This window comes from Eubalaena glacialis, chromosome X, assembly GCF_028564815.1.
Source record: "Eubalaena glacialis isolate mEubGla1 chromosome X, mEubGla1.1.hap2.+ XY, whole genome shotgun sequence".
NCBI lineage: Eukaryota > Metazoa > Chordata > Mammalia > Artiodactyla > Balaenidae > Eubalaena > Eubalaena glacialis.
In genome coordinates this window covers 16,649,425-16,668,859 of record NC_083736.1, presented here as the reverse complement: position 1 = coordinate 16,668,859, position 19,435 = coordinate 16,649,425, and the positions used below count along the sequence as shown (strand labels likewise).

Below are 19,435 nucleotides of genomic sequence, written 5' to 3'. Positions count from 1 at the left end.
GTTGATTCTTCCAATCCAAGAACATGGTATATCTTTCCATCTATTTGTATCATCTTTAATTTCTTTCATCAGTGTCTTATAATTTTCTGCATACAGGTCTTTTGTCTCCTTAGGTAGGTTTATTCCTAGGTATTTTATTCTTTTTATTGCAATGGTAAATGGGAGTGTTTTCTTAATTTCACTTTCAGATTTTTCATCATTAATGTATAGGAATGCAAGAGATTTCTGTGCATTAATTTTGTATCCTGCTCCTTTACCAAATTCATTGATTAGCTCTAGTAGTTTTCTGGTAGCATCTTTAGGATTCTCTATGTATAGTATCTTGTCATGTGCAAACAGTGACAGCTTTACTTCTTCTTTTCCGATTTGGATTCCTTTTATTTCTTTTTCTTCTCTGATTGCTGTGGCTAAAACTTCCAAAACTATGTTGAATAGTAGGGGTGAGAGTGGGCAACCTTGTCTTGTTCCTGATCTTAGTGGAAATGTTTTCAGTTTTTCACCATTGAGGACAATGTTGGCTGTGGGTTTGTCATATATGGCCTTTATTATGTTAAGGAAAGTTCCCTCTATGCCTACTTTCTGGAGGGTTTTTATCATAAATGGGTGTTGAATTTTGTCAGAAGCTTTCTCTGCATCTATTGAGATGATCATATAGTTTTTCTCCTTCAGTTTGTTAATATGGTGTATCACGTTGATTGATTTGCATATATTGAAGAATCCTTGGATTCCTGGGATTAAACCCCCCTTGATCATAGTGTATGATCCTTTTAGTGTGCTGTTGGATTCTGTTTGCTAGTATTTTGTTGAGGAGTTTTGCATCTATGTTCATCAGTGATATTGGCCTGTAGTTTTCTTCCTTTGTGACATCTTTGTCTGGTTTTGGTATCAGAGTGATGGTGGCCTGGTAGAATGAGTTTGGGAGTGTTCCCCCCTCTGCTATATTTTGAAAGAGTTTGAGAAGGATAGGTGTTAGCTCTTCTCTAAATGTTTGATAGAATTCGCCTGTGAAGCCATCTGGTCCTGGGCTTTTGTTTGTTGGAAAATTTTTAATCACAGTTTCAATTTCAGTGCCTGTGATTGGTCTGTTCATATTTTCTATTTCTTCACGGTTCAGTCTCAGATGCTTGTGCATTTCTAAGAAATTGTCCATTTCTTCCAGGTTGTCCATTTTATTGGCATGTAGTTGCTTGTAGTAATCTCTCATGATCCTTTGTATTTCTGCAGTGTCAGTTGTTACTTCTCCTTTTTCATTTCTAATTCTATTGATTTGAGTCTTCTCCCTTTTTTTTTTGATAAGTCTGGCTAATGCTTTATCAATTTTGTTTATCTTCTTAAAGCACCAGCTTTTAGTTTTATTGATCTTTGCTATCATTTCCTTCATTTCTTTTTCATTTATTTCTGATCTGATCTTTATGATTTCTTTCCTTCTGCTAGCTTTGGGGTTTTTTTGTTCTTCTTTCTCTAATTGCTTTAGAGTAAGGTTAGGTTGTTTATTTGAGATGTTTCATTTTTCTTGAGGTAGGATTGTATTGCTATAAACTTCCCTCTTAGAACTGCTTTTGCTGCATCCCATAGGTTTTGTTGGGTCATCGTGTCTCCATTGTCATTTGTTTCTAGGTATTTTTTGATTTCCCCTTTGATCTCTTCAGTGATCACTTGGTTATTAAGTAGTGTATAGTTTAGCCTCCATGTGTTTGTATTTTTTACAGATCTTTTCCTGTAATTGATATCTAGTCTCATAGCGTTGTGGTCGGAAAAGATAACTTGATACGATTTCAGTTTTCTTAAATTTACCAAGGCTTGATTTGTGACCCAAGATATGATCTATCCTGGAGAATGTTCCATGAGCACTTGAGAAAAATGAGTATTCTGTTGTTTTTGGGTGGAATGTCCTATAAATATCAATTAAGTCCATCTTGTTTAATGTATCATTTAAAGCTTGTGTTTCCTTATTTATTTTCATTTTGGATGATCTGTCCATTGGTGAAAGTGGGGTGTTAAAGTCCCCTACTATGATTGTGTTACTGTCGATTTCCCCTTTTATGGCTGTTAGTATTTTCCTTATGTATTGAGGTGCTCCTGTGTTGGGTGCATAAATGTTTACGATTGTTATATCTTCTTCTTGGATCGATCCCTTGATCATTATGTAGTGTCCTTCTTTATCTCCTGTAATAGTCTTTATTGTAAAGTCTATTTTGTCTGAGAATTGCTACTCCAGCTTCCTTTTGATTTCCATTTGCATGGAATATCTTTTTCCATCCCCTCACTTTCAGTCTGTATGTGTCCCTAGGTCTGAAGTGGGTCTCTTGTAGACAGTGTATATACGGGTCTTGTTTTTGTATCCATTCAGCCAGTTTGTGTCTTTTGGTGGGAGCATTTAATCCATTTACATTTAAGGTAATTATTGATATGTATGTTCCTATTCCCATTTTCTTAAATGTTTTGGGTTTGTTATTATAGGTGTTTTCCTTCTCTTCTGTTTCTTGCCTAGAGAAGTTCCTTTAGCGTTTGTTGTAAAGCTGGTTTGGTGGTGCTGAACTCTCTCAGCTTTTGCTTGTCTGTAAAGGTTTTAATTTCTCCATCAAATCTGAATGAGATTCTTGCTGGGTAGAGTAATCTTTTTTTTTTTTTAATTTATTTATTTTATTTATTTTATTTTTTATTTTTGGCTGTGTTGGGTCTTTGTTGCTGCGCACGGGCTTTCTCTAGTTGTGGTGAGCAGGGCTACTCTTCGTGGCGGTGCGTGGGCTTCTCATTGCGGTGGCTTCTCTTGTTGCGAAGCATGGGCTCTAGGCGCTCGGGCTTCAGTAGTTGTGGCACACGGGCTCAGCAGTTGTGGCTCGTGGGCTCAAGAGCGCAGGCTCAATAGTTGTGGCGCATGGGCTTAGCTGCTCCGCGTCATGTGGGATCTTCCCAGACCAGGGCTCAAACCCATGTCCCCTGCATTGGCAGGCGGATTCTTAACCACTGCGCCACCAGGGAAGCCCTAGAGTAATCTTGGTTGTAGGTTTTTCTCCTTCATCACTTTAAATATGTCCTGCCACTCCCTTCTGGCTTGCACAGTTTCTGCTGAAAGATCAACTGTTAACCTTATGGGAATTCCCTTATGTGTTACTTGTTGGTTTTTCCTTGCTGCTTTTAATACTTTTTCTTTGTATTTAATTTTTGATAGTTTGATTAATATGTGTCTTGGCGTGTTTCTCCTTGGATTTATCCTGTATGGGACTCTCTGTGCTTCCTGGACTTGATTAACTATTTCCTTTCCCATATTAAGGAAGTTTTCAAGTACAATCTCTTCAAATATTTTCTCAGTCCCTTTCTTTTTCTCTTCTTCTTCTGGGACCCTTATAATTCGAATGTTGGTGCATTTAATGTTGTCCCAGAGGTCTCTGAGACTGTCCTCAATTCTTTTTTCTTTCTTCTGCTCTGCAGTAGTTATTTCCACTCTTTTATCTTCCAGGTCACTTATCCGTTCTTCTGCCTCAGTTATTCTGCTATTGATCCCTTCTAGAGAATTTTTAATGTCATTTACTGTGTTGTTCATCACTGTTTGTTTGCTCTTTAGTTCTTCTAGGTCCTTGTTAAACGTGTCTTGTATTTTCTCCATTCTATTTCCAAGATTTTGGATCATCTTTACTCTCATTATTCGGAATTCTTTTTCAGGTAGACTGCCTATTTCCTCTTCATTTGTTAGGTCTGGTGGGTTTTTGCCTTGCTCCTTCATCTGCTGTGTGTTTCTCTGTCTTCTCATTTTGCTTCACTTTCTGTGTTTGGGGTCTCCTTTTCGCAGGCTGCAGGTTCGTAGTTCCTGTTGTTTTTGGTGTCTGTCCCCAGTGGCTAAGGTTGGTTCAGTGGGTTGTGTAGGCTTCCTGGTGGAGGGGACTAGTGCCTGTGTTCTGGTGGATGAGGCTGGATCTTGTCTTTCTGGTGGGCAGGTCCACATCTGGTGGTGTGTTTTGGGGTGTCTGTGGCCTTATTATGATTTTAGGCAGCCTCTCTGCTAATGGATGGGGTTCTGTTCCTGTCTTGCTAGTTGTTTGGCATAGGGTGTCCTGCACTGTAGCTTGCTGGTCGTTGAGTGGAGCTGGGTCTTGGTGTTTAGATGGAGATCTCTGGGAGATTTTCGCTGTTTAATATTACGTGGAGCTGGGAGGTCTCTTGTAGACCAGTGTCCTGAACTTGGCTCTCCCACCTCAGTGGCACGGCCCTGATGCCTGGCTGGAGCACCGAGAGCCTGTCCTCCACATGGCTCAGAATAAAAGGGAGAAAAAAGAAAGAAAGAAGAAGATAAAACAAAATAAAATAAAATAAATAATAAAATAAATTTATTAAAATAAAAAATAATTATTAAGTAAGAAAAATGGACAGACTGTCGAATGCTGTTGATAGGTCAGAGAAGAGAAGGGCTGAGAATTGATCAGTGGTTTTAGCAATGATGCAGACCTACTGAATCAGAATGTCCAGGATTAGACACTGATGCCTGAATCCCATCTCCAGAGATTAATTTAATTGGTCTGAGGTACAGCCTGGACACCAAGGTTTTCAAAGCTCCCCAGGTCATTCTAATACGCAGGCAAGGTTGAGACCCCACTGTCTTAGTTAACTTCCTCTCTTAAATTGTGAAATGGCCTTATTATCAGAAATGGATGTGGCTGGAGTGATTACACACAGGAGTATTTATCTATAGGCTTGTTCTTGGATACTTCAGGATCTGAAAATTATAAGCAGATCTGAAAACTGATTATTAACCACTAAAGGGATTAGCTATTTAGAACCTGTCTCAGAGTGGCTTTTAAGCTGAAAATCCCTTTGCTTTTCACTCTTTGCAAATGTTTGATTTTGGGCTTCCCTGGTGGCGCAGTGGTTGAGAATCTGCCTGCTAATGCAGGGGACACGGGTTCGAGCCCTGGTCTGGGAAGATCCCACATGCCGCGGAGCAACTAGGCCCGTGAGCCACAACTACTGAGCCTGCGCGTCTGGAGCCTGTGCTCCGCAACAAGAGAGGCCACGATAGTGAGAGGCCCGCGCACCGCGATGAAGAGTGGCCCCCGCTCGCCGCAACTAGAGAAAGCCCTCACACAGAAATGAAGACCCAACACAGCCAAAAATAAATAAATTAATTTAAAAAAAAATGTTTGATTTTTTGTTTTGTTTATCCTCAAAAGACCTTTTGTTTTGAGTAACAGGGGTACGTTTCAAGTTAATGAAAAAATTCAAGGGAAATCTTGATGTAATTGGTCTAAAGAAAACCAACCAAACAAACCTGAACTCAGATCAATAATTAAGCATTTAAAAGAGTTAAGTACATCTTTTCAGAATCCTGAATATTTCGCACCTCAAAAGTTGGCTCATAACAGGTATAGAAATTTTGTACCTCGTTAAAGTTTCAATCTTTTTCATTTCATTTTTCATTTTCTCGCCACAGACTCTAGAAATTATTTGAATGCTTTAGTAAATTTGAGTTGAATTGGTAACTGTTGGCTTTTAAAAATTAAAGAATATCATGGGTGAGCTGCTTATCAACAGGTCTTGTTCGTAGGCTGGTAAAGTTGGATTCTGTGGCCAAAGAGAGGAAGGATCCAACGTATTAGAACAAGACCAAGGTAGAAAATAGAAAAAGTCTGAGTTGAAATAGAGGCTTAATTATTGCAGGCTTCCAGAAGGATGCCAAGTGTCTGGATTAGCCCTTCTCAGCCCAGGTTGGGTTCTGCAAGAGAGTTAAGCCCTAATGCCCTAAGGCCTTCATTGTATCAATTGAATGAGCTCTCTTATTCATCCTTAATGGGGCTAGCTGTGTACCATCCTTGGGAGAATGGAGAAAATAGTCACTCAAATAATCAAATAATTTTCTCTAGGGCTTAATTCTCTAGCAGGACCCCAGTTGAGAAAGGTGTTTTAGGTACTAATCTGTCTTCTTGGATGACGTAGTAGTCTTTTCAGGTACAGGTCCTCAGGAAAGAAAGCAAAAAAGAGCCTGTTGTAAAATTGCCAAGAAACTAAAAAGAATAATCTCTTTATTCCTTTATTAGAATAGTTATTAGTAAAATAAACACAAGAACACCTTGTACAAATCTCAACTATGATTTTTTGAACAATTTAATGTGTATCCTTCCAGACTTTTGTCTCTGCACATAAACTTATATGTAAATAGGGTTTACTGCAAAGAGTGGGATCATGCTATTCATTTAGTTCAGCAATTTTTTTTCCCATGAACTATTATGGACGTTCTTCTATATAATTACATACGGATTTGCCTCTTTCCAAGGGTTGCATGATATTCCGTAGTTTGGTTGTTACAAAATATATTTTACCACTCTTCTGTTAATGGACATTTGGATCGTCTCTAGTTTTTCACTGTTATGAACAATGCCATGATAAACATTTGTTCAAAAATTCTTGACAGTGTGTGTGTGTGTGTGTGTGTGTGTGTGTGTATAATTATTTCTATATTATAGATTCCAGAAGTAGAATTGTTGAGTCAGGATGAGTACCTTTTCCTTTTTTTATTATATAAATTTCAAATACACTCAAAAGTAAGGAATAATATAACAAACCCCCGTTTATCCCACATCCACTTCAGTAATTATCATCACAAGCCAGTTTTGTTTCCCGCTTACTCGCACCCACTCCCTCTACTGCAACACCGGGTTAATTATGAAACAAAGACATGCCATTTCAACTCTAGATATTTCGGTATGTGTCCCTAAAGGTTAATGACTTTTATAAAACATAATCATGATTATGTTATCATACTAAAAATTGACAATAATTCCTTAATATCAGTTTTCAAATTTTCCAGATTGTGTGTGTGTGTGTGTGTCTACCTGTCTGTGTCTTTTTTTTTTTTTTTTTTTTTTTTACAGTGGGTTGGTTTGACATGATCCAGGCAAAGTCTACACATTGCGTTTGGTTGATATGACTGTTAAGTCTTATCAACTTTTCTCCTCTTATTTTTTCTTTTCCTTATTATTTATTTGTTAAAGAAGCCATTTGTCCTGTAGAATTTCCAAATTTCTGGATTTTGCTGATCATATCCCTGTGGTGTAATTTAGTAAATCCCTCCCTCCACCAATACCCGTAAGTTGGTAGTTAAATCTGGATGCTTATTTCAGGTTCTGGTTTGATTTTTTTAATTTAATTTTTATTTTATATTGGAGTATAGTTGATTTACAATATTGTGTTTCAGGTGTACAGCAAAGTGATTCAGTTATACATATATATATATCTCCATTCTTCTTCAGATTCTTTTCCCATATAGGTTATTACAGAATATTGAGCAGAGTTCCCTGTGCTATACAGTAGGTCCTTGTTGGCTATCTATCTTATATATAGTAGTGTGTGTTTGTTAATCCCAAACGCTTATTTATCCCTCCCTGCCCCATGTTTCCCCTTTGGTAACCATAAGGTTGATTTCAAGATCTGTAAGTCTGTTTCTGTTTTGTAAATAAGTTCATTTGTATCATTTTTTAAAATTAGATTCCATATATGAGCGATCATATATTTGTCTTTCTCTGTCTGACTTATTTCACTTAGTATGATAATCTCTAGGTCCATCCATGTTGCTGCAAATGGCATTATTTCTTTCTTTTTTATGGCTGAGTAATATTCCATCATATATATGTACCACATCTTCTTTATCCATTCCTCTGTCAATGGACATTTAGGTTGCTTCCACATCTTGGCTATTGTAAATAGTGCTGCAATGAACATTGGGGTGCATGTATCTTTTTGAATTACGGTTTTCTCCAGATATATGCCCAGGAGTGGGATTGCAGGATCATAGGATAACTCTATTTATAGTTTTTTAAGGAATCTCCATACTGTTCTCTATAGTGGCTGTACCAATTTACATTTCCACCAACAGTGTAAGAGGGTTCCCTTTTCTCCACACCCTCTCCAGCATTTATTGTTTGTAGACTTCTTGATGATGGCCATTCTGACCGGTGTGAGGTGATACCTCATTGTAGTTTTGATTTGCATTTCTCTAATAATTAGCGATGTTGAGCATCTTTTCATGTGCTTTTTGGCCATCCATATGTCTTTTTTGGAGAAATATCTATTTAGATTGGTTTGATTTTTTTTTAAAGAATACTTGATTGTGTACTTTATCTGTTTTTTCTCTTTTTGTGATGTTAGTGGCCCTTGCGATCATTGCCTAGATCCGTTATTTCATTAGGGGTTGTAAAATGGTGATATTTGAATTTTATAATTAATTCCTGAGTTATTAGCACAAATACTTTATAAAGAGAAATGTTCACTCATCAATGACTTGGTTACCCTGGTGTACAGTTTGTATGGGAAAAGGAAGCTATATTCTTAATTTTGCCTTGATCAGTTTTCAAGAACAATGAATTTGTTTGTTAGCATCCTCCAAGAGTGACCAGTGAGGTTTTATAAGATCATTATGAACTCATAATTTTAGTGATAGTTGATATGTTTCAATACTTTATAGTTATTGTTCTTCTTAACGCTCAAGTTGTCCCCTCTTTGGCCAAAAACTGATTCCGGTTGGCTCCTGAGTCTTTGATATGAGTTTAGTAGCTTCTTTGCTTCTTTGTGTGTTAAGATGTTCCAGGATCATCTTAGACATATCTGGAATCAACGATTCTTTCAAGGAGTCCTGGTTTCTTTAGTGAGAGAGAAGGTTTACAGACCCCAGTCAGGGCTTGGAGGTTCTCATTGCTACTCAGTTGGTCATTACTTTGGGCCTTTTTGGTAGACAGTGCTGGGGAAACCACCTCATGAATTCATACTGATGTTTCAATTCAAATTGAGGACTATAGGATTTTTACTTCTGTGATTTTGTATTTGTATCTCTTATGCTGAAAAATCTGGTTCCTCATGATATCAAATTAACATCATTGTTTGTTGTAGTCTATACTGTAAATATATAACATTTTCAAAATACCAGTATTAGTATTATCACTAACAGTATGATTACTGGAAACTATTTAAGATTTCTTTGCATTTATATTTTTTTCCTTAGGTTATATCCTCTTAGGAAAATACAGTCTAATTGCTGTGTTTTTAAGCCATGGGATAAATTAGTTTCTCTCTTTTGTGGGTAAAACCATCAACTGGATGCACAGGTTCATTTGTTTTGTTTTGCCCCAGCCGCAAATTCAGACGGTATGTTCATTGGCAAACAGTGTCTTTAGGCAACATTTTAAAAATTATTTCATTTTCTTTTATAATTATGTAAAAATCTTATGTATCAGTAGTTTCAAAGTCAAATTCCAAGAAGTGTAACCTCTATCTGTCCCTGTCCCCTTCATCGTGTTTTTTCCCTCCACCTATCAGTAGCCATTTTTGTTACCTTTTATTTTATCTTCCATTTTGAAAAAATGAAAGCAGATACATATATTTATTCACATCCCCCCCTTTTCTTAATAAAAAGGTAGCATTCTGTGCACAGTGTTCAACATCTTGCTTTCTTGTCTTAACAGGATATTCTGGAGATCTCTCCACAGCAGTATTACATAGACGTTGTTTCATTTCTTTTTATAATGTTTAATATTTTATATTATAATATGAATATCATTAGCCATAGTTGATTTAATCAGTCCTCACTTCTGATGGACCTGTGCTTCCAAACCTTCACAGGAACACTGTTAATATTTCACAGCCGCAAACTCAAGTTATTTTGTGGCAAAAAATTATTTTAACAACTGTCTAAGGAATCCATTTCCTGTACATAAAATGAAAATTTTACCATATAATGGAATAATAAAGAAGACTGTGATTTATGAATATATAAATGATTTTTTATTCCGATGGGTATAACAGGAATTACTAGAGTCCTTCCCCGTTTGAAGATGGCAAGGCATTTCAGGTCAAGAAATGCCAGGGTACATTTCTAAATTCATCTTGTCTTTCTGAATTTGGGGACCTGCCACTTTTCCAAAAGAACCTTGTGTCAAACTGTCTCATCCTCATGATTCAGGCTTAGCTTCTGAAATCCTTACTCTCCCATCCAACGACAGGAGGCTGCCATATTATTTTTTTTCTGTCTTTCCAAATACATTGATCTGCATATGCTTTCATCTACAGTCTAGGTCTAATTTAAAGAGGAAGGATCAGGTAGGACAGAGTATGATTGAATGAGACTTACTGGTGTGGACCTTAAGCAGTTCTTTCATTTGAATATGAAAAATGAAATATAATTTAGATTTTTTTCCTGCTAAAGCACAAGCCTTTCACAGAATGAATGCATCTATACTCCCGTGTCTTGATTCAGACATTTGTCATCTTATCACATGAATCTTTCAGAAGAAACAGCACAGGCGATCGTGAGAAGGCTCTGCAGGTCATGCTCCAGGTTCTGCAGAGCTGTGACCACCCGGCCCCCGACATGTTCTGCCTCTGCGGGAGGATATACAAGGACATCTTCTTGGATTCGGACTGCAAAGATGATGCCAGCCGAGACAATGCCATTGAGTGGTAAACCCTCAGCCCTAGTCAGTAGCACGTGTATCTTTGCAAAGGATAGAATTGCACAGGCTAAGGATCCAGGTCTCTTCCCTACATATGTGTGTCTGCCTGTTTGCTGGCAGTGAAAAAAATGCCATAAATGTGGTCTGGGAATTTCCAGATTCCTTTTTCCAAAAGGAAACCGTTAGAAATAGGCTTTTCTACTGGTGACATTCTTTCCACAAGTTCACTCATTTATAGGGGCGAGGAGGCTCAGCACACTCCTTCCCAGCTACTCCTTCCAGAACCTTGTTCCACCATCGTCGTAGCATTATCTTCTCAATGAGCCGTTCGTTACTTACTCATTCATTTATTCAACAAATGTTTATTGAGGGTTTACTGCATGCCAGTAACTTTCTAGATGGTGGGGATAAAGACACAGCAGATACGAATCCATGCCCTCATGGACCTTGCATTGCTGGTAAGGAAAGTCAGACAAACAAATACAGTAAAATATATAGGATGTCAGCTGATGGTGAGGGGGAAAAGTTAATCAGGGACGAGGGAAAGGAGGACTGGGAGTTGTCTACAGTTTTATATAGGATGATCAGTGAAGGTGAATAAAGATGTAAAGGTGATGAGGGAATGAGCCTTGCAGATAACTGTGTTCCAGAAGGAGGGGATAACAAGGGCAAAGACCCTGAGGAGGAAGCATGCTGAGCATGCTCAAGGATGATGAGGCAGGAGCAAGGGGGAGAGTGGCAGGAAATGGGAGAGAAGACCCTTTTACTCTGAGTGAGATGATACAGTGCTGGAATATTCTGAGCAGAGGAGTGACAAGATCTGACATGCATTTTAACCAGAGTACTCTCACTGTTATGAATACATTTTAGGGGGTGTGTCAGCTACCATTTGCTGCATAACAAGCATCTCCAGGGAATTCCCTGGTGGTCCAGTGGTTAGGACTCTGCTCTCTCACTACCGAAGCCCTGGGTTCAATCCCTGGTCGGGGAACTAAGATTCTGCAAGCCGCACGGCTTGGCCAAAAAAACAAAAAAACAAACCAAAAAAAACCCCCAAGCATCTCCAAAACTTAGTGGTTTAAAACAATGATTGATGACTTCTCATGATTCTATGGATTGCCCAGGCAGTTCCTCTGCTCGTTTCACTCCTTAAGTGCTGAGCTCACTCCTAAAGTTGTAGTCATCTGGAGAATCAGCAGGGCTGGAAGGTCCAAAATGGCCTCATACACACTTGACAGCTGGTGCTGGCTGTTGGTGGTGAGCCTCTGTTCTCTAACGGGTAGTTCTAATCCTGGTAGACCAGCTCTCTTACATGGTGGGCAGCATTCTCAGAGAGTGGATGTGGAAGCCAGAAAGCCTCTTAAGGCTCAGGAACTCACACAAGGTCAGTTCTGCCACATGTTCTTGGTCAGAGCAAATCACACGGTCAGCCCAGATTCAAAGCGGTGGAGAAATAGACTCCAACCTGTGAGTGGGAGACATGGCAAAGGCATGTGCATAGTGGGATGGGAGGGCTTTGTGGTTATTAAATAATCTATCACATGGGTCAGGGCAGAAGCAGGGAACAGTTAGGAGACTACTGCAGAAATTCAGAGAAGAGCTGATGGGGACTTGAACCAGGGTAATAGTGATGAAAATGATGAGGTGTCAGAACCTGGATATATTTTAAAGGTAGAGCCAACAGCCTACACCATCCATTTCCATCACAAGAGCTCTTGGTATCGCTGCTGCAGTCTCATTTAATTCTAACTGCTTCCTCTCCCCCTCTCCCGCCTCCTCTTTGTTTTCCTTCCATACACGTTGGACTTTGTCCTCTTCCCTCTTCTCTCCATCTACACTTTTCCCTGGTGATCCCAGTCACTCCCACACCTTGGAACCTTTAGTTGATCTCCAGCCCACCCTCTATCCTAAGCTTTGGCCCCACATCACCCCTCTCTTTGCCCACCTGTTCTACCTCAAGATGGTGCTGGTATTTAAGACTCAACATGTCTAAGGCTGAAGTCGTTTCCTCCTCTCCACAAGGGATGGCTTCCATTGTCTTGCTTTCTTACAACCATTCTTTAGCCTTCTAGGCATACACTTTTGGTTAATGTTTGATAACTTTCACTCACTTATCTCCCCATACAGTCAGGTCCCAATTCCAGTCCTTCTGTGAGTCTTCCCTCACTCCCTACCCATCCTTTCCCATCACCACCACCCCTAATTGGCACCATTTTTTTTTTGCTCTCTTGCCAGAACAGTATCCCAAGTAGGCTCTCTGCTTGGTGTCTCTAAAGTCTGTCCTTCATAGATTGACAGTTTACTCCTCCTAAAGCTCAAAGATCCAAAATGGCTCTCCACTCCCTATTAAATAAAACTTCAAACTCTTAGATCACCATTCTAGGCGCTTTGCAGACTTTCTCCAACCTGCCCCTAGCCCTGTTTCCCACTATCTGATATATGTCCAAGTAAATTGAAGTTCCTTAGGAGCTCCCCAAACTCCCATCTCTTCTCCTGCCATTTTCTATGCTGGGGTTCCCTTTCTAAATCACTACTGTTACAATTCTATCCATCTTCATGCCGCATCTCAAGCCTCTCTGTCTTCTGTGAGTCCCTCTAGACTTGGATTTGTGTGGTTTTAGGTTACCACACTCATGAAAATTACACACAATTAGTGAAAATACTATCACTTCCATCACGGTATAGGTTCTTAGAGGGCGGGGACCTTGTTTTAGTCTTAGTTAATCCCCAGTAGCACCAGTGCACTGTATGCTCAAGAGAAATCACTCAAGGTGTTGAAGGGAAGGGAAAGGAAGGGAAATTAAAGTTTGGTACAGCCAAAATAGGAAGCTGTGTTCCCACCATCATGGCCAAGAATTCAACCTCCAGGTCAGGAAATTACTGCCAGTGGCTCCTTCAAGGAAGTCAGAGGAGCCTTCTGCATGCACTTGAGAAGGTCATGGCAGTGGATACAGGAGCAAATAAAGCGTAGTCTTCTGGTCAGGGCATGATGGCTCCGGTGAGACCATGAGGGTCACCTTGATCTCAGATAGGGATGTGGAACACGCAGCTCAGAGAGGCAGGGGCTGGTCCAAGGTCGCGGGGCTGGTCAGACACAAACCTGGGACTGCAGTCCTGACTCCGAGTTCAAGACTTGTCTGTCCCCAAGCCGGGCCTGTTTCATTTGTGAATAAGAAGCACAGAGAAGTCACCCTCTCTGCCCTCTTCCCAGATAACTTTTCATAGTAAAAGAAAATGAAAAATCAAATACAGTAGGATATGGAATTTAAAATCCCCAAGACAGGGCTTCCCTGGTGGCGCAGTGGTTGAGAATCTGCCTGCCAATGCAGGGGACACAGGTTCGAGCCCTGGTCTGGGAAGATCCCACATGCCGCAGAGCAAACTGGGCCCGTGAGCCACAATTACTGAGCCTGCGTGTCTGGAGCCTGTGCTCCGCAACAAGAGAGGCCGTGATAGTGAGAGGCCCGCACACCGCGATGAAGAGTGGCTCCCGCCTGCCACAACTAGAGAAAGCCCTCGCACAGAAACGAAGACCCAACACAGCCATAAATTAATTAATTAATTAATTAATTAAAAATAAATAAATAAAAATTAAAACCACATTTATAAAAAAAAAAAAATCCCCAAGACATACCTGGGGGAGTGGGGGAGAGGTTTCAATTTTATTGGAATTCTGTTGACTAGGGTTGGAATGACTTTCTTGATATCCTCTAGTCCCTCTGAGGGTACTTGTATCATGCCCCAAAGCTCATAAAATCAGATTTTAACTGATTTTATGATTTATGGTCAGATTTAACTGATAAGTTCTCCCTTCCACAATTTAATGTTTTGTTGGTGTTTGATCCTCCTGTTGTCACACGACTGATAAAATCAGTCCTGGTTTACAAAAAGAAATTTTTACATCATTACTTCGTTGATCAAATTCTTTTTTTCCTGATCATGATGTTCATACTTGCTCATGGAAGAGAAAGAAAATTTTTATGCGTAGAAAAAAGAATAAATAAGAGAATTAAAAAAGGCATGGTTAACCTTTTGGTATAAAAATGGTATTCGCAGTTTTGGATCTTGTTCTTTATTCTAATGTAATAGATCCCTGCCCCTTCTCTCACTTTATTATGCTTTTAATAAATTTATTTATTTTATTTATTTTATTTTCGGCTGCGTTGGGTCTTCGTTGCACACGGGCTTTCTCTAGTTGTGGCGAGCGGGGGCTACTCTTCGTTGTGGTGTGCGGGCTTCTCATTGCGGTGGCTTCTCTTGTTGCGGAGCACGGGTTCTAGGCATGCGGGCTTCAGTAGTTGTGGTGCGCGGGCTTCAGTAGTTGTGGCTCACGGCCTCTAGAGCGCAGGCTCAGTAGTTGTGGCGCACGGGCTTAATTGCTCTGTGGCATGTGGGATCTTCCCAGACCAGGGCTCGAACCTGTGTCCTCTGTATTGGCAGGTGGATTCTTAACCATTGCGCTACCAGGGAAGCCCCCTTCTCTCACTTTATATGCCACTGCTCTCTGCGATCCAGGATTTTGGCAGTACTGCTTCATACATGAAAAAATAATTCCATTTCATGATATAAGCAAACAGACTGCCTGCAGAGAAAGAGCCTATACCTGTTGTGATTTCCACAAAATAAAAAATGCTCAATGTGCAAATGGAGTATAACTTTAAAAATGATATGTGGACATCAAATTGTGTTCTACTTTTGGGAGTAGAATTATAATAGGTTTTAAATTTCTTTTGTACCCTTTAATATAGTTTCCTTACTTTATACAGTGATCATGGCTTTTATTTTAAAACTCTAAACCCTCCGAAGAAAGATTTTAAAACTCTCTAGTGTTAGTTACTGTGTTGCTATTATGACATTTAAAAAAATATTTATGTATGTATTTATTTATTTATTTATTTTGGCTGTGCTGGATCTTCGTTGCGGCACGCAGGATCTTTAGTTGCGGGATGCGGGCTTCTTAGTTGCAGCATGCGGGCTTCTTAGTTGCAGCATGCGGGATCTAGTTCCCCAACCAGGGATCAAACCCGGGCCCCCTGCATTGGGAGCGTGGAGTCTTACCCACTGGACCACCAGGGAAGTCCCTATTATGACATTTTTAAGAAGCTATCTGACTGCTACATGTGGCTGTTAGTAAACATGGGCAGCTGGAGGATAGCTGTAAAACAATAAATTAGAGTAGTAAAAATGTTCATGAGAAGGTTGGTTTGTGCTAGTATTTGCACTTTTTCCCTCTACCATAATAAAATGATATAATAGGAATTTGGTGGTTCTGTAATTACAGGTATTGCAAAGGGTTTGAGCTCCAGCCATCTCTTTATTCAGGAATCAACCTTGCAGTTTTGCTGATAGTTGCTGGACAGCAATTTGAAACTTCCATGGAGCTAAGGAAAATAGGTAAAGCTGTTTATGACTGCAGATGTTGATATGCTTTGGTAACACAAGTTCAACATTAAAAATTATGTCCAAATAACCAACATTATATTTCAAAAGGAACAGTTACTGTATGATAGCACACCTGAGGCAGTAGCCCGAATAAAATGCCCATTTTCTCCTCTAAAGGCTTACATAATATGGTGGAAACTAGGAAGACTTTTCATAACTTTATCTAAAATTCAAATTCTTAAGGTGTCCGGCTGAACAGTTTGTTGGGAAGAAAAGGGAGCTTGGAGAAAATGAACAATTACTGGGATGTGGGTCAGTTCTTCAACGTCAGCATGTTGGCCAATGATGTTGGGAAAGCTGTCCAGGCAGCAGAGAGGTTGTTCAAACTGAAACCTCCAGTCTGGTGAGTCAGGTCTATGTGTTTTCATCACCCATGTCAAATCTGATCTTGTTCTGAAAGGTTTCCCCCAGGAGGAAAAGGTGTGAATGCCAAAAATAATAGCAATTGCTATGTTTTTCCTTCTGACTTCTTCATTAAAGCAAAGTTAGGGCAGAAAGAGCAACTCTTGAGGCCTCGCTTGGTTTTATGTGACGGGAGGGAAAGACAGACAGACAGACACCCACACACAGAACGTATCCCTACATGCTATGTCTCCAAGACAAAACTCTCAGCCCTATTAATCTTTTCAGGCCACGTAGGTCCTCAAGAGCAGAACGTTCTTGGGTATCAGTACATATTGTGCATTTGTGAGAAAACAGATAGTAAAGCTAAAAGTACACCAAGAAAATGATTTTCATCACAAATGAAAACTGGAACTAAAACACCAATTATAGATATGATCAAGAAAATGGTGGCCCAGCAGTGGCCCTAGGTTAGCACATTATACAGCCATTAAAATGTGCAAGAAAGAATACTTGGAGACATGGAAATGTGTTCATGGTGTATCACTGAATAAGAAAAGCCAGATGCAGGGTATATTTTTCTATATCAGTGCTCAGACTTTGACATTATCAGAATCACCTGTGTTGATTAAAACACAGATTGCTGGGCCTAACCCTTCGGATTTCTGGTTCAAAGGGTCTAGGGTGGGGCCTGAGAATTTGCATTTAGAAATTACAAGCTGATGCTAGTCTGGGGACCACACTTTGAGAACTACTGTTTTATATGGACTCATTTTAATTAAAAACCTCTGTTTCATATGTGACTCAGAGGAGGGTCTGGGAGGGTTGGGCAATAGCTGACTTCACAATAGACATTAAGCTCCATCAGAGTTGTGGTTATATTATTGATTGCTATAGTTTCATAATAGATTCTCAGTAGATATTTGTATAATGAGAAAATGATGAGTCATGGGTTTGCTCCAACATATTGATAGTGGCTATCTCAGGGAGGTAGCAGGTTAAGAAGTTTGTAATCTGCTTTTTTAACTCTATTTTCTGATTTGTCTAAAATGCATTTGGATTACTTACATAATTTAAAATTTTTTACTTTTAACGATCCATGTTCGTCTGTCCCCTTCTATTTCTCAGCTCAGTGGGCCAATCTGGACTCTCAGGGGTAGGAATCTCAGCGTTCATATCTAGTTTGACTGTATTTCTTTCCCATCTGGAGGACTTAAATTTGACCCCGAAACCCTATTAACCTCTTGAAAGTTTTCTGAGGCTGAGAGAACACAGAGGCAGGCTGAGCTTCCAGCCCTCCTGGAGTGGCTGCTGTTTGCAGAATTCTAATTTTAAGGTGCATTGTTGCATCTGAGCCAGACAGAGCTGACTCTGGAGAGGAGACCTGAGGCGTGAATACATTCCTGTTACATCAGAACCTGGACTGACTTACAGTGTTGGTACCTATTGTTGTGGGTTCAAGACCACCCTGAGGTTCACGATTTGCTAGAAGAACTCACAGAACTCAGAAAAGCTATTCTACTCATGGTTATGGTTTATTGCAGTAAGAGTATATAGATTAAAAGCAGCAAAGGCAAAAGGCACATAGGGCAGAGCTCAGGAGAGACCAGGCATAAGCTTCCAGTTGTCCTCTCCCAGTGGAGTCATGGACAGTGCTTAATTCTCCCAGCAATGATATGTGACAACATGTACAAATTATTGTCAACCAGGGAAGCTCACCAAGCCTTGGTGTCCAGGGTTTTTATTGGGGGTCAATTATGTAGGCATGAAGCACCCACGTAGCTGACCTTAGTCACTGAGTCCCCAGCCTCTCTGGAGATCACACTGATACAGCATGGCCCAAGGTCCCCACCATGAATCATACTGTTAGCGTAAACTGGCTGGCCTGGTGCAAGGCCCCAGGTAGACAGAGACTCTTAGCAGGCAGGATATCCCAAGGGCTTAGAAGTGATCTCTCAGAAGCCAGTCAAGGGCCACACCTTTCTTTGGAATGTATACTTGGGCAACCCAGTCCTGCTGAATTAATCCTTTACTACACAGTACCCAAACAAGTCAGTCAGAGCCTAGCTGATCTGCCTTCCCAGGATAGCTCCAGACTTTATCCTCAAAGGGCAAAATAATACTCTGATACTATCAGCAGAAACACCTCCCCACCAACCCCATTCACTACCAGAGAAGATGTGACTACCACTGCCTGGCAACTATGTTTCAAAGAGTTCAGTTTGCCTAAAGATAGTAAAGGTGTGGTGAGACTGAAGACCTTATAAATTCAAAATCTACCAGGTCAGATCTAATTTTTTTTAAAAGAAAGTACATTGAGTTTAATATTAGTGATTGCCAGAGGTCAAAGAGGGGATGGGGATGGGAAGGAAGTTGGCGTGGCTATAGAAGGGAAACATGAGGGATCCTTGTGGATGGAAATATTTTCTATCTTGACTGTATCAATGTCAGTATCCTGATTGTGATATTATTCTAGAATTTTACATGATGTTACCATTGGGGTAAACCAAGGGCACATGGGATCTCTCTGTATTGTTTCTTATAACTATGTAAATATATAATTACCTCAAAATAAAAAGGGTAGTTAGAAAAGAAGAAGATACTGAGTTTGAAATTTTGTCATTTTGCAGTTGCTTTGAACTTCAAACCACTTGCTCTTGTTAATTAAGATAGCAAATGCTTGCCAGTCTCTATGCTTTGAACACAATGTACCAAAACTGAGGTTTAGCCCAATGTTGGTAAAAGCCATGTTGTATGTTTGTTGGACAAGCTTATTTTGCCCCGTTTGGGTTTCTTTTAATTAAGTATGTGGTTGCCAAATTATTAAGAAGTACTTGCTACACACTATGAATTTAAGAAATAAGGCTTTTGGGAAACTTCTTTTAAAGGGAGTAGAATTGAATTCCGTTTCTTTGGGAATCTAATTTATTGGTGCTCATGATTTTTCCAGGTACCTGCGATCATTAGTTCAGAACTTGTTATTAATTCAGCGCTTCAAGAAACCCATTATTGAACATTCACCCAGGCAAGAACGGCTGAACTTCTGGTTAGATATAATTTTTGAGGCAACAAATGAAGTTACTAACGGACTCAGATTTCCAGTAAGAGATGCTAAATCCATTTTTTTAAGATAAAAAAAAAAAAGAAACTGGGGTTGGTACTATCTAATTATTGAATACTCTGAAAGGAAGAAACCCTTAGAGTAACTGAAAATGTTA

The 19,435-nt window shown here is 39.7% G+C and overlaps 1 protein-coding gene across 1 annotated transcript in view; it reads left to right on the top strand.

Moving 5' to 3' along the window:
- MAP3K15 (mitogen-activated protein kinase kinase kinase 15) overlaps positions 1–19,435 on the top strand; it is a 150,287-nt gene that overhangs the window by 75,756 nt on the left and 55,096 nt on the right. The window contains exons 7-10 of the mRNA XM_061179434.1: positions 10,270–10,440; positions 15,715–15,827; positions 16,059–16,218; positions 19,168–19,318. Of these exons, the coding sequence (XP_061035417.1) occupies positions 10,270–10,440; positions 15,715–15,827; positions 16,059–16,218; positions 19,168–19,318 (595 nt within the window). The remainder of the gene's footprint in view (positions 1–10,269; positions 10,441–15,714; positions 15,828–16,058; positions 16,219–19,167; positions 19,319–19,435) is intronic.